The 15459-nt window shown below is 43.0% G+C and overlaps 1 protein-coding gene across 5 annotated transcripts in view; it reads left to right on the top strand.

Moving 5' to 3' along the window:
- The window catches only part of adar (adenosine deaminase RNA specific), a 57794-nt gene that overhangs the window by 12626 nt on the left and 29709 nt on the right, over nt 1-15459 (top strand). For 4 of the 5 annotated variants that reach the window (XM_084053412.1, XM_084053409.1, XM_084053411.1 and 1 more), the window contains exons 2-7: nt 6274-6489; nt 9946-10361; nt 10827-11520; nt 11820-11931; nt 12667-12936; nt 14012-14298. In XM_084053412.1, the coding sequence (XP_083909538.1) occupies nt 6443-6489; nt 9946-10361; nt 10827-11520; nt 11820-11931; nt 12667-12936; nt 14012-14298 (1826 nt within the window). In that variant the 5' untranslated portion in view covers nt 6274-6442. The remainder of the gene's footprint in view (nt 1-6273; nt 6490-9945; nt 10362-10826; nt 11521-11819; nt 11932-12666; nt 12937-14011; nt 14299-15459) is intronic. The other variant, XM_084053413.1, reaches the window with a different exon arrangement.

Here is a 15459-nt window from a genome sequence, read left to right as displayed (position 1 = left end):
CAGTGATACGGACATTATTGACAGTTTGTTACTCTAGACTGTTGTCAAATATGACACACTATATGTTGGCGAGGTTGTACCAGAGAGGAGTTGGGTGTCCAGGTGATTCAACTTGATCTATTTAATGAAATGGAGAACACATTTTTGAACGGCTACCGAGTAAAGGGGTGCTTCTGGAAAACAGGGTGGGGTTCGACTATGAAGAGATGGACGGCGGCCTCCTATTTAGTATCAAAAAGCTGTAAAAATGTATCGTAACAAACTCTGCCAGCACTCCGGATCTATTTTGTTTTCACTTTTTGAAATGTACCTCGAGCAAGAGTCAGACAGATCAGTCAGATGTTAGAACTTGTTTATAATCTTTTCTTTTTGTACGTGTGCCCAAATCAGAAACTAAGGCAGTAGTAGAGACCAACTGATCTATCGGTTTGGCTGATATGTCGGCCATTATCCGACAGCCGAAAGGCTGCCGTGTTTAGTGGTCCGTCAAATGGGTGGGCCGCGAACGCCCTAATTCTGAAAATGTTAAGGACCACTGACCTACACCAAATCAAACGGCACAAATGTGTCTCCTTCTGTCTGATAGAATGAGTAGTTGTTAACAATATGTTTCATTTGCAGACTTCATAGTACATTTAAACGAAGAAATGAAAAGCAACACCGTTCTGTTAATAATTCTGTTAACAATTAGTAGGGCAGCAAAGTAGCAACGTTTAATGGAATAGTCAACTAGCCTCATGAATGTATTTGGATGCAAGTAGGGCTGTCACTGTCACGATTACAAATTTAAGTTGACGATTCATTTTCACTCAAATAATTGCGATTAACGATTTAATTGAGTAAAAATTGCATATCCGTTTGCCTTTTAGGCCTCGTGATAAAAAATGTCACAGGGGAGATATGACAAATAACTTAAAAACACAACGAAATTAGTGACGTATTTAATCATTTTATACAAATAGCAGAAATAGCTGATCTACAAGCTTACAATGCGTCACTAAGTGACGCATTGTAAGCTTGTAGATCTGCTTTTTTCATATTTGAAAATGTGTGAACATTTTTCAACACGGAAACGATGATATATAAAAATAATTGCGACTATCTCAAATAATTGCGATTAGACAATTTGACGGAGCCGATTCTCAGTTTTATATAATGTTGTGTTCATATAATTAATGCATAAATGTTCATTTCTATTATGCTTGTGCTGAGAGGAGGAGAGAGTTAAAGGCCAATATTGGAAGCGTTGTTATTGTTACAAAGCTCCTGTACGCTACAGATGTTTACATAGTTTCCTTATCTCTAAGCTGTCTGTGTCTCTCCTCCTCTGCTCTATCTGCTAACTTCAAGTACTGAGTACTCACAGTAGTCTAATACTTTTGAGTACTTCCTAAGCCCTGCCTCCTGCTTAACTGTATCTCCTTCTCATGTTGCTATATAAACCAATGTAAAAGTATTTGTACTCCAGAAATGATTCAGGTAAAGCTGGACATTGGCTCCTTGCGCAAGTAAAAAGGAGATCTCCGTTGTGTCTGTGTCTATCTTATTCCAATGTGTGATCTGAGCCTAAGGTGTTTGTAAAATGATAAAGCAATCTATCACAATTATGTAATAATTGTGACGGGCCTAGATGTAAGGCTGTCAATGAATATTCCATTCGCCAATCTATATTCAAATATGAACCATAAATGTGAAAATCTAAATCGCGAGTTCTCGCACGGCGCAGGGCCCCCCCTGTAAACCTTGGCACACCAACTGGCCTCGCGAGATCTCGGAGCCATCTGTTTTGCAGATTTTAAAGCTGCAGCTTCCCAAGTTGTGCGCCCCTCCCTCCCTACCTCCCTCCCTCCCTCGCTGTCCGAAGACAAACGCGGGCAGAATGATGCTCGACCGAACGCACGCAAGCGCGGGGGACGGGAGTCGCGCACCAACGTCACTTCAATCGAGTCAAAACGATAATGTAGGTCAAGCCTGAAAGGGGCGATCCATCCATTCGGTAATGATGACAGACAGTTTACAACCAGACTCGACCGAAGAAGGCGACCTAAAAAAACTACCCGTTTGGAATTGGCCCTCGGGGTGAAACGTCCCCCGTCTTTTTTCTCTGTGTGCCCTTAACCCATTCAATCTGGGAACGCATCCGTGTCATAGTCATTATTGTATACTTTGGCTATTAAAAAATAGCAGATCTACAAGCTCGTAGCGCGGCACTGTAGATCTGCTATTTTTGAAAAATCTTTGAATACATATATTTTTTTTAAAACCACATTTGTAACTCAAATCTTTGTTTCTGGGGGTCCCTGGAACAACATATTTTGATGGGGGTCGGCGGCCAAATATTATTCTGGGCGGTCCTTGACATGAAAAGGTATGAGAACCACCGATATAGCAACATAACTTTTTCAGAAAACTATTAGGATTCGGAAGACATTTGGAAAGATTTGCACGTTTTGCATGATTTTTCAAAAATAGCAGATCTACAAGCTCATAGCGCGGCACTCGGTGCCGCGCTATGCGCTTGTATATCTGCTATTTTGGAATAGCCAAATAGATCTTAAAATGACACGGATTCAGTCTTAAATGGTTACAAAAGTGCAGGCTGCTATACTATCACAGTCTGACTGAATAGATAATATGTAGATTTGATCATCATTTCCCAAATTCACGACGAGGTAGAAGTTTGTTCACAGCACATCAAAGCGAGGCATGCCCAATCTCCGTAAGATTTCATTCAGTTAATAGACCTGGACATTTTTAAACCATTTATATATTACCTAACCTTATTAAAAATGAAGCCATCGAATGAGATGTAAAGTATGAATCTTTCATTTGGTCTTGCAAGAGAGCGTGTTTCTCTTGCAAGAGAGAGAGAGAGAGGTCTGCGATCTTGATGTTTTACAGTATGCCATATTTGACATCGCCTCTTGTCGGGTGGAAACCTCATAATGTCCTAAACATAGACTGTAAAAAAGAATGGACAAAGCCACTCCCCTGCTTTCTACAGAACGAAAATGAAGCCGATAGTTCAGGAACATGCATTCCTCCATCGTTAATATAGACAGTTGGCCACGCCGGAACTCAAACGCTATTGGTTGAGACCAGACACGTGACCAGCGAACCGGAAAACACCCCCAAAAATGCTATTGGTTGGGTAGCTTGTCAATCAAGAGCGGGGGCGGGGAATGAATGCTATTGGTTGTGTAGGTTGTCAATCAAATCATCCCGCCCCTCCTGGAGCATAGCCTACTTTATCGTCAATTTTAGAATAAATGGGACCATAATTTAGCAAAACGCATATCATGATGATTGAAAGGAGACTTTAAACTAGCAACTGGAAGCATATAGAATTTATGACAATTTTTATTACGGTAAGAAAATCTAGTCTAAAGTTTGTCAAAAACCCATTCACTTGCGCTAAAATTAATTCTTTCTGACACTTCAGGTCGGCGCAGGGTAAAACAGCGCCACTCTGGCCATTCATAAGCTTCCGTGTTGGCCTCATCGTAAATATCCAAGCCTTGCCCCTTGGTCCTAAACGGTTACTTTTCACGATTCAAATGCAAACGTAGCATATCTACTGTCTTAAAGATTTGATACTTTTGTGTGACGCTGTAGTATGATCAAGTATAGGGTGTTAATTTACGAGAGAAACACAAAAAGTTAGCATATGTCTGCCCGACAGCAACGATATTAAACATGAATAGATTTTTAAAAATCAAAATTTTCAAAGGTTCGGTTTATTTTCTAAAGCCCCTCCACTTCAGCCCTTTGAAAGTATTGAGCTCCGCAGCATTAGTGTTGAACCAGTGAATAATCTTTCAGTCAGTCAGTCTTCAGTTAGTCAGGAACGACCTTGTCTGTGTCCTCAGAACGCATCCCTCTCATCTGCATGAACATCTCGGTTTTCTCCCCCCTCTCTCCGCTATGGATCCGCGGAGCAGAGATTATTCTGTAAGGCCAGAAATAAAACAGAATGGTCACAAGAAGCTGAATTATTAATGTGTCAGCCTTTTACCCTGGGATTGAGTTTCAGAGTCGGGAGGGGAGTCACTCTGTCACCCTGTCACCCACACACAGCAAACCAATGTCTCCATCTATTCTATTCTTATATCTTCGGTCCCATCACGAACCCTCAGCGGAGTGTCAAATTAAAAGTGAAATGTACTGTCCTCCTGAACATGGAGCCGTAGTCACGGCAATTTTCAATTAGAGCCTGACCGATATATCCGCTTGGCCGATATTTAGGCCACTGTTTGACTCTTTTTTTTTTTTACGACATACCAAGCAAATATATCAGCCAAGCCGATAAATCTCTGCAATGGAGCGATAGTATTCAGGTGAATGTGGTTGTGATATTACTTTAGTTAACCCATTGAGACCTGAAGCCGATTCTACATGTCTCCTAAATCCCAACAGTTTTCTGAAAAACGCATGTTTCTATATCAGTGGTGCTCAAACTTTTTCATGTCGAGGACCCCCAAAATGATATGTATTTGGCCGCGAACCCCCATCAAAATATGTTGTTCCAGGGACCCCTAGAAGCAAAGATTTTAGTTAAAAATGTTTGCTTTAAAAATATATATATATTCAAAGATTTGCACACATTTTCACGGTTTTTCAAAAATAGCAGATCTACAAGCTCGTAGTGCGGCACTCGGTGCCGCGCTATGAGCTTGTAGATCTGCTATTTTTGAATAGCCCAAAGTGTAAAATAATGCTTTTTGGCTCAAATCTAAAAATGACACAGTTCCAGGTCTTAATGGGTTAAAGTAAAAGCTCTATATTCTAATGGTAATCATTGCTATATAAGAGGGAACCCATTTTTCAGCTTAAATTTGACAGTATTCCAATTTTGTCAGCTCTTTTTGTTTTGTTTCATCACTTACAAGTTTACACATTTTCTCCTGACTCGGTGAGATTGGCATCCTGACCTGTAAAATGTATTTTCTGTTTTCGAAGGACACGGGGAGACTCCATTAACCCTTTTAGACCTGAGGCCGATTCTAAAAACGCCTTCTAAATCCTGACCTGAAGTTTTCTGAAAAACTTGAAATATTTATAAAATAATTAAAACAAAGGTATGTTGCTATATGCTGTAGATGGCAACAAGAACCCCTAAAGGGGTTCCCCGTCTTGAAAGGTGTCGTTACAAATTGAAGACCAGGAACGCATCGGTGTCATTTTTAGATTTCTCTGGCTATTAAAAAATAGCAGATCTACAAGCTCATGGCGCTTCAAAACAACGTATGTTTTTCTATATCTGTGGTTCTCAAACCGTTTTCATGTCAAGGACCTCCAAAATGATATGCATTTGGCCGCGGACCCCCCTCTCAAAATATGTTGTTCCAGGGACCCCCCAGAAGCAAAGTTAAAAAAGCACACCCAGTGTGAAGAGAGTGGTGCCTTTGAATTAGTGTAACTGGTTGCATCCTTGTGTTGCAATCAGCTGCAGCTGTTGAGGCCGTGCTCAAACGGACGGACGGACGGACCCACGCACACGGTCAAGTGTGGGAGTGGCTGGCACCACTCAAAAATGTTTGCTTTAAAAATACACACATTTTGACGATTTTTCAAAAATAGCAGATCTACAAGCTGCCGCGCTATGAGCTTGTAGATCTGCTATTTTTGAATATCCAAAGGAATCTAAAATGACAGATGCGTCCCCGGATTGAATGGGTTAATAATAGCAATGCCTACGATCAGATATAGAGCTATTACAGCACTTAACCCATTGAGACCTGAAGCCGATTCTACATGTCTCCTAAATCCCAACAGTTTTCTGAAAAACGTTTGTTTCTATATCAGTGGTGCTCAAGCTTTTTCATGTCAAGGACCCCCAAAATGATATGTATTTGGCCGCGGACCCCCATCAAAATATTTAGTTCCAGGGACCCCCAGAAGCAAAGATTTGAGTTAAAAACGGTTCGCTTTAAAAACATATATATTCAAAGATTTGCACACATTTTCACGATTTTTCAAAAATAGCAGATCTACAAGCTCATAGCGCGGCACTCGGTGCCGCGCTACGAGCTTGTAGATCTGCTATTTTTGAATAGCCCAAAGTGTAAAATAATGCTTTTTTAGCTCAAATCTAAAAATGACAAAGTTCCAGGTCTTAATGGGTTAAAACAAAATCAAACATCCCTTACAGATCAGCAAAGGGACGCTTTGATACAATGTCTTTCCCCGGGGGACGGTCGGTTGGTGTTTCTGTTAGTAACACTGTGGTGGTGGTGGTGCTTTAAAACGTGCGTCCTCCTTGTCCCGTCACAGGTGCCGTGTCGCTGCCATCATCACCTCTGTCTGTCTCTCCTCCTCTTCTTCCGGGACGTCTTTGCGAAGGCCGACAGGACAACCGCGCACGCACACACACACACACACACGACCCGCGCGCACCCAGAGGACATAACCCCCACTTCCCCCCTCCCCCGCCTCCTGCGCTATGAGCAGAGGAAGAGGAGGGCCTCCCAGGGAACATTACAACTACAGGTAGGTAAGGGGCTGTCGACCGTTACACCGCATTTTTTAAGTCGGCGATTCATTGTCACGCAAAATAATGAACGATAAACGATTTAGTTTGTCATTAAGCCATTAACACATGGGGTGCCAAAACCGAAGGGTATTCGGTTTTGCTGTCTTTTTGTTTTTTTTTCGTTTTTCTCCACACGGGCGGGGCTCATCGCGCTACATGAATGGATGCTTTTTTTTTTTACGTGGATTTGCTCGTCGTGGAGTCTAGAGCTTTAAACAGCAAAGCGCAGTCAATGGGGAGAATGCTGGCACCCAACGTAAGTAGTTATGAAAAAATGCTGGCACCCAATGTGTTAAGACCTGGAACTGTGTCATTTTTAGATTTGAGCTAAAAAGCATTATTTTACACTTTGGGCTATTCAAAAATAGCAGATATACAAGCTCGTAGCGCGGCACTCGGTGCCGCGCTATGAGCTTGTAGATCTGCTAGAGTGCCGCGCTATGAGCTTGTAGATCTGCTATTTTTGAAAAATCGTGAAAATGTGTGCAAATCTTTGAATATATATATTTTTAAAGCGAACATTTTTAACTCAAATCGTTGCTTCTGGGGGGTCCCTGGAACAAAATATTTTGATGGGGGTCTGCGGCCAAATCCATATACTTTTGGGGGTCCTTGACGTGAAAAAGACTGAGCACCACTGATATAGAAACATACGTTTTTCAGAATACTGTTGAGATTTAGGAGACGTGTAGAATCGGCTTCAGGTCTCAATGGGTTAAAAAAAGATGAGTGGAAATAGCAGATCTATCGGCTATTTCCACAATTTTTGAAAACGTTTGAAAATATAACGTGACATTTAACAAAGATAACATAACAATTGTGATTATATAACAATTGCGATGATGTAATAAGTGTGACAGGCCTACAGACGGGGCCCTCCTGGTTGCTCCGTCTCTCTACCCGGGGCACCTAGGCTTTTGAACGCCCTTACCCGTACAGAGGATCTAAGCCTCCGATCCTCATTTTGCCTTGCCTTTTAGATTTGAAGGCTAGTTAAATCAGTGCCTCCTTCTAACCCATTAAGTCCGGCAACGCATCTGTGTGTCATTTTTAGATTCCTTTGGCAAAAATAGAAGATATACAAGCTCATATGACCTTGTAGATCTGCTATTTTTTGGGGAAAAAATCCACATCTGTGTGTGTGTGTGTGTGTGTATGTGTGTATATATAAAGCGAACATTTATAACTCAAATCTTATTGCTTCTGGGGATTCTACAAATATCTTCTAAGTCCAAAAAAAAAAGTTTTTTCTTATGTTGCTTAAATATCAGGGGTTCTTAAACTTTTCCATGTCAAGGACCACCCAAAATTATATGTATTTGGCCGTAGATCCCCATCTGAACATATTTTGTTCCAGGGACCGCAAGAAGCAAAGACTAGAGTTAAATATCTATCTATCTATATATATATATATATATATTCAAAGCAAAAATGTAAACATAAATAAATAGCAGATCTACAAGCTCATAGCACGGTACTCTGTGCCGCGCTATGAGCTTGTATATCTGCTACTGTTTTATAGCCCAAAGAAATCTTAAAATGACACAGATGCGTTCCCGGTCTTAATGGGTTAAATAGCGTCTGAAAACACACCTCTGTCAGTGGTAGGCAACAGACGGCCTGCACTGGCCTGCCAGCGATGACACCAGGCCTGTCTAATCATTATAATGACACATAGGTACTAGGTAGGACAGTGGTTCTCAAACTTTTTCATGTCAAGGACCCCCAAATTGACACTTATTATCCCGCGGACCCCCATTTGAAAAGATATGCCAGGGACCCCCATAAGGGAATATTCTTTTACGGCTCTAGCAGTGATTCTCAACCATTTGCTGAGAACCATTTTTTTCAAGGACCCCCATTTAATGCCATTTGTATCTCTGGGACCCCAATTCATATTGTAACATTAATGTTAATTTAACTCTGAGAGTGTACAAATGGAACCAAATGGACCCGTTAGGGTCCATTTGGTTCCATTTGTACACTCTCATAGAGTTACAGACCCATAAGGGTCCATTTGGTGCCTAATCTATCATTTAGCTGGGGAACCCCTGGAACCCCCTCAAGTACCCCTGGGGGTCCCCGGACCCCACTTTGAGAACCGATGAGGTAGGATATAGACGCCAATGGCTTGCATTGACGAAACCGGGTAGTATGAACACATAGTGAAAACAGAACATCCACAGAAGAATGGAAAGGGAACTGTCCAACTTTCCTCTTCAGACTCTTGGATGAAAAACCGCTCGTGCTTAAAACAAACAACCCGAAACTGTGTTTCACATGCCTTTAAACAATACACTGTTTGTTTCTCTCTGTTCTAAGAAGAGACCGTGAACCATGAAAGAGCTCTTGTTCAAAAAGGAGTATGACTGTCTGTCTCCAGATTACAATCTTTTTGAACTTTTTTGATCAATTATATATTCTCCAACGGTGGCTTCAAAGGATGGGACCAGCACAAAGTCATTAACACAAGCATTCCTATCTGCCCCTATAACATTTGATCACACACACATGTCTATCTGTGGCTATACCACGTGATTTATTACCTTTTTAGAGTTATTATAGTACATATGCTGGGTTAGGGTTTGTCACGTGTTCCAGTTCCTACGTTTGCTTTTGATTGTGTTCTGGCCCACTAGCTAATGGCTTGCAAAACAATTGGCCCGCCTTCGAAAAAAATAGTTCCGTCAAACTTGCTTGCCGACCCCATGTCAAGTGTTTTTCTAAAGTTTATCAGCCTGTGACCGGCCGCTGTCATTTATCATTTATTTTATCTGTCTGACTATTATCGTTGTATTCTGATTTTGCCTTGTTTGCTTTGTTCATTCAATTCCGTGAACGCATACTCTGTCATTTTAGATTTCTTTGGCTATTCAAAAATAGCAGATCTAGAAGCTCATGCTTAATCGTGAAAATGTGTGCAAATATTTGAATATATAAATATATATATATTTTTTTAAAGGGAACATTTTTGACTCAAATCTTTGCTTCTGGGGGTTCCTATTACAAAATATTCTGAGATGGGGGTCTGCGGCCAAATACATAATCTTGGGGGTCCTTGACATGAAAAAGTTTGAGATCCACTGATCTGTAGGATTTAGAAGACATTTGTAGAATCCCCAGAAGCAAAGATTTGAGTTACAAATGTTCACTTAAAAAATATATATATATTCAAAGATTTGCACAAATTTTCACGATAAAAAAAAAAAAAAAGCAGATCTACAAGCTCAAAGCGCGGCATGCCGCGCTTTGAGCTTGTAGATCTGTTTTTTTTTGAATAGCCAAAGAAATCTAAAAAGGACAGATTCTTTCCCGGTCTAAATGGGTTAAAACATTTTTTAAAATATAATCCTCCTTCTGTAAAAGCTACTGCACAGAAAAGCGCTATAGAAATAAACCCACTATCATTCCAGACCTCGATCCCCCCACCTCCAGACCACCCGTCAGAGCCACCACCCCCACCCCGCGGCGCCGCTCCCATCTCCTCATCCAGGCGACCAGCAGCCCAGCAGCGCTCCCCACCACCACCACCAACCCCACCACTCCGTAGCTCCCTTTCACCTCCCTTCTTCTCCCTCCTCCTCTCTGTCTCCGCGCTCCCCTTTCCTCCTCCCCAGCGCTCCGCCCGCCTTGCCCGGCCTCGCTCCCGCGAGCGCCCAGCGCCAGCCGGGGGTCCCGAACGGCTCGTCTCCCCATCATCACCCTCACCACCACCACCACCAGAGCTCTGTCCCCTCCGCGCCCAACTCCTTCCAGCAGCTTCAGGTCCAGTTCCTACGAGGTCAGAGTTCCGAGGCGCCCCGCTTCCAAGGAGACGCCGGCGTAGGAGGTAGGTCTGTGACGCGTATTACATTATCGCCCCCCCATCGGAAATGATGTGACGGTAGCGATTATTTGGCGTAATCGTCAGAATCGTCGTCGTTCGTCTTAAATTCATCCGTTGAAAAATATGGGAAAAAGATTGTGAGCTTGTAGAGTGGCTATTTTCATATCATAAAGTGATATGGCCTGTTTTGGCCTTAGTACATTATTTATTTTGATTATTGGTGCTGGTCATTGTCAGTCATTTCTTTTGTATATTTGAAGTCATTTTGTCATATCAGCCCTGTGCAATTTTTGCTTACTAAGGCAAACTAAAATGTAATTTAGATTTATATGTACTTAACTTGTTTTTGATTCAATGCCACAAACACAAGTACATCGTTAATGGCTTTTATATTTTGTATGACACTTAATCGTGTCGTAAAACCTCCATGACCGTGACGGCCCTAAATCTCATCTGTCCCCCCCCCAGTAGGAGGAGGTCAGTCCAGCTACGTCCCGCCGCGCTACTGGAATTCCAACCAGACCAACCAAGCCACAAAACACAATCCCTTCTCGCATCGTCAGCAGTGGTACCCGGACTCAGACTCCGTGTCCGAGAGCTTTGAGCGCCTAGCCCTCAACTCCCACGGCAAAGCGGCGAGAGACCGCTCGGACAGGAGCCGCGGTAAACCCTCTCGCGTCTCCCTGACGCCCCACGGCGGACAGCAGGTGCAGCAGCAGGTGCACACGTTCCTCGCGGCCTTGGCCCCCGGCGAGACGGTCGCGGCCAGACACCTGTGCAAGAAGTTCCACCTTCCCAAGAAGGCGGTGAACCAGGCCCTGTACTCTCTGGAACGCTCCCAGAGGGCTTTCAAACGAGGAGACACCCCTCCCCTGTGGAGCCTACACAGGCCACTTCCCACCGACCACCAGGAGCATCCCGACATCCCGAGTCCGGCGAGCAGCGACCCCCGTCCTCGCCAGAGCTCCCAAGACGCTCGGCCGCCAAACGCCGACGCGAAAACCGAGACGGTCGAAGCAGAGGAACGACACAACGGAGGAGAAGCGGAAGATTCGGACACAGATTCCACCTCTTCGTCTACTTCCTCTTCCTGTTCCGACTCGTCCAACCCCGATCAGGAAGCGCCCCGCAGATCGTCCGATCACTTGCATTCCGTCCCAAGGTTGTTATAGTTGACATTTTCATGAATTTTTATTAAGTTTTGATTGATTTAAAGTGGGTTTTGTGTGAAAAGGTTGTAGTGGTTTTAGTTTTTTATTGTTTTATGATAGAAATGGAACGGTTTTGGATATACAAGGTTTCCACCTGACAGAGACTATGTTTTTTTTGTAAAGCCTAGTTTCGATATTTTTTCTTCTAAACCATTTGTTAATTTTCTTCAAAAAATAGTCTGTTCTAGTTTTAATTGGTGGTGGTTGGTGTTCATCAACGACTCATTTCCCTCCGTCTCTGCCTCCACAGCACTGCCATCATGGGGGAGCAGAAGGAGCAGGTGATGAAATACCTCCTGGAGAGCGGCGAGGCCACGGCGCTGGTCATCGCCAAGAACATCGGCCTGAAGAACGCCAAGCAGGTCAGCCGTCAGGCCCGTCAAGATTATCACACAATCACCTGATGGCAATGGTTTGGTTTAGTAGTCAGAATCATATCCATTCATAATCGGTTGAAAAATAGTGAAAATAGCCAATCTACAAGCTCACAACGCGTCGTGACGCGGTGCATTCTAAGCTTGTGGTTAGGCAATTGTTTTGCTATTTTAGAACATTTTTAAGTGTATAGCCTGTTGGCCGTAGTACATTATTTATTTACATCATTGCTTCCAGTCATATCTGTGTACACACCCTAAATGCCAAACAGAAATGTAATTTGTTCCAACGTTCAATGCCAAAAAAACGCAGTTAACCTTTAAAGACCGGGAACGCATCTGTGTCATTTTAGATTTCTTTGGCTATTCAAAAATAGCAGATATACAAGCTCATAGCGTGGCATCGAGTGCTGCACTATGAGCTTGTAGATCTTCTATTTTTTGAAAAATCTAGAAAATGTTTGAAAATCTTTAAATGTATATATTTTTAAAGCCAACATTTGTAACTCAAATCTTTGCTTCTGGGCGGTTCCTGGAACGAAACATTTTTACGATGGGGTCCGCGACCAAATACATGTCATTTTGAGAATCGGTCAAATTGCACAACTTTTCACGATCTTTCCAAAAAAATAGCAGATCTACAAGCTCATAGCCGCCGCACTCGGTGCCGCGCTCAACCCCGTCGACTAAAATGTCCCGATGGCGTTCCCAAACCCCTTACAGGTCAGCCCCACCCTCTACGCCCTGGAGAAGCAAGGCGACGTTGCCAAGAATGGCGACACGACCCCGCCCACCTGGGAGCTGTCCAAGCACCGGCGCGAGAGGATGGAGAGGACCCTGAAGGCCTCCCAGGGCGCCGCGGCCGCGGAGGACGCCTCCATGGAGGAGGAGGGCGGAGGAGACGTGAAGGTCAAGATAGAGTTACCGGGGCTGGAGCCCATCCCCGCTCCGCGACCGCTAATGGAGCTGCAGCCACGGCCGTTCATGGACGAGGTGGGTGGAGCTTCTAACTAGAGCAGGGGTGATGCAACTTTGATGATGGAGAGGGCCACTATATGTCAACACTCCCTCCAGAGGGCCACATTGCATGTACTGTACAGAAACCTCTCCGTATTTTAACTTTGTTATGTCACACATAAGTAGCAAAAATATCCGATCTACAAGCTCAAAACGCGTTGCAGCGCGACACGTTTTGAGCGTGTAGATTTGCTATTTTTGAATTGGAATCCTGATTTTGTTTTTGCCATTTTTCAATTGGAATCCTGAAAAGTAACATTTTAATTTAATTTCAAATGCATCTAGTTATACTTGTTAACTTTATGAACTTATATAAATACATTGGACATAAAAAAGTCAATAGAATTTTTTTATTCTAGTCATTGAGCTACTAATATAGACTGTAGTAATTAAAGCGGGTCATGATTGCATGCTTGGAATTGGAACAGCTGAAATCAATAATATATCAGTATTCCGATATTAACCTGCGGGCCGCATTACGTGAAGGTGGGGCCGCATGTGGCCCCCGGGCCGCCAGTTGTATGAACTAGGGCCTGACAACGAATGGCTGCCCTACCGGTCCGCTGGTCATCAAATTATTGGCTTAGGAATGAGACACAAAACAATATCCATTAATTCAAGTCTCAATATTTGGGGTGAACTATCCCTTTAAATAAAATAAAATGTTGTTAAAGGTAGGGTAAGTGATATTTTTTGGTATTTCTTTTTGTTTGTTAAAAGGTTAAAGTACTATATTCTGATAGTAATCATTGCTACAGAGCGTTTGTTTGGTCACAGGGGTCTTTCCAGCTCTTTAGTAAACAGAATATAAATACATTTTCAGATAGCTGACACAATTTAAGCCAATCAGGAGAGAGCACTGAAAAGGCATGTTCTGTTTAATAAAGAGCTGTAGAGACATGGGAGACTCCTTTTACTGAACAAACACTCTATAGCAATGAGTACTATCACAATATAGAGATATTTAACACTTATTTTAACCAAACAAAAATCACTTGCCCTACCTTTACATAAAGCAGTGTTTTATTCTAATTATTTGCCCTTCCACCAGGACGATGACACCAACGGCGGCCAGTGGGCCTCGGACGACATCCCCGAGTTCCTCAACGCCATCCGGCGGGACCCGGCCGACGAGCTCCTGGACGAGGACGGCGTGCGCGGCCGCCCGGGCACGGTGGCGGTGTCGCTGGCCGCCCCGCCCCCGCAGAACATCTGGGCCAAGCTGCAGGAGGTGCGCCTCAAGAACCCCGTCAGCGGCCTCATGGAGTACGCCCAGTACCTGGGGCAGAACTGCGAGTTCCAGCTCCTGGACCAGTCGGGACCCTCGCACGACCCGCGGTCAGTCCCCCCCCCCCGTCATCCGGTTTTATTATCGTTTCCATATGTTGACGGACAGGACATGTTTCTGTTCACCGTTATGTTTATTTATTTGACACTCACGATCACATTGGACGAACCAGGTGCATTGCTTAACCCATTAAGACCTGAAGCCGATTCTACACAATGTTTTCTAAATCCCAACAGTTTTCTAAAAAAATGTATGTTGCTATATCAGTGGTTCTCAAACATTTTCATAATTGTCAAGAACCCCCAAAATGATATGTATTTGGCCGCGGACCCCCCCATCTCAAAATGTTTTGAACCGGGGACCCCCAGAAGCAGATTTGAGTTTAAATCTTTCGCTTTAAAAGAATATATATTCCCAGATTTGCACACATTTTCACAATTTTTCAAAAATAGCAGATGTACAAGCTCGACACTCGGTGCCTCGCTATGAGCGTGTAGATCTGCTATTTTTGAATACCCAAAGTGTAATAAATGCTTTTTTAGCTTGAATCAATTATACAGATGCGTTCCAGGCCTTTATGGGTTAAAGTGTATATAGTGCTAGTTTTGAACACCTGTCCACAGGAGGCTTTTCTAAAATAGAATAACACTATGTAAAACCCAGTCAAGTACAAAGCATTATATATATATGTATATGTATAAATATATACACACACACACACACACACACACACACACACACACACACACACACACGCACACGCGTAATAATTAACATCATCAAAATCAGACTCAATACATTAACTTGTGAAACAAAAGAGAAGACATAATCATTCAAATAACCAGTCAGAAACTATACATAGCACAGTTGATTTGATTTCAACCATAGTGTGAGTCTCTCTCTAGTTTTAGATCTGTAGGCAAAGAGTTCCAAAGGTTTGCCCCCTTCACTGAGAAGGCAGACTGTCCCAATCAGTTCTGCCACATGGGAACAATACAGTCACCATTTGTTGAAGCTCGTGTAGTTGCTCTACCAGAGCTCTGACGTCTACGTCCATAAAACATAGGGGAAACATGATTATGTTGTTCTCACCAGGGCTGGACAAAATCAAATATCACTTCATTTTTGACCAAATACCTCTCTATCAACGTTGTGGAAATAGCTGATCTACAAATCCTTAAATTCTATTCAACAATTCTAGTGAATTATAT

This window comes from Gymnoscopelus microlampas (genome assembly GCF_963454915.1).
Source record: "Gymnoscopelus microlampas genome assembly, chromosome: 3".
Classification (NCBI taxonomy): Eukaryota; Metazoa; Chordata; class Actinopteri; order Myctophiformes; family Myctophidae; genus Gymnoscopelus; species Gymnoscopelus microlampas.
This window is presented reverse-complemented; position numbering and strand designations above follow the sequence as displayed.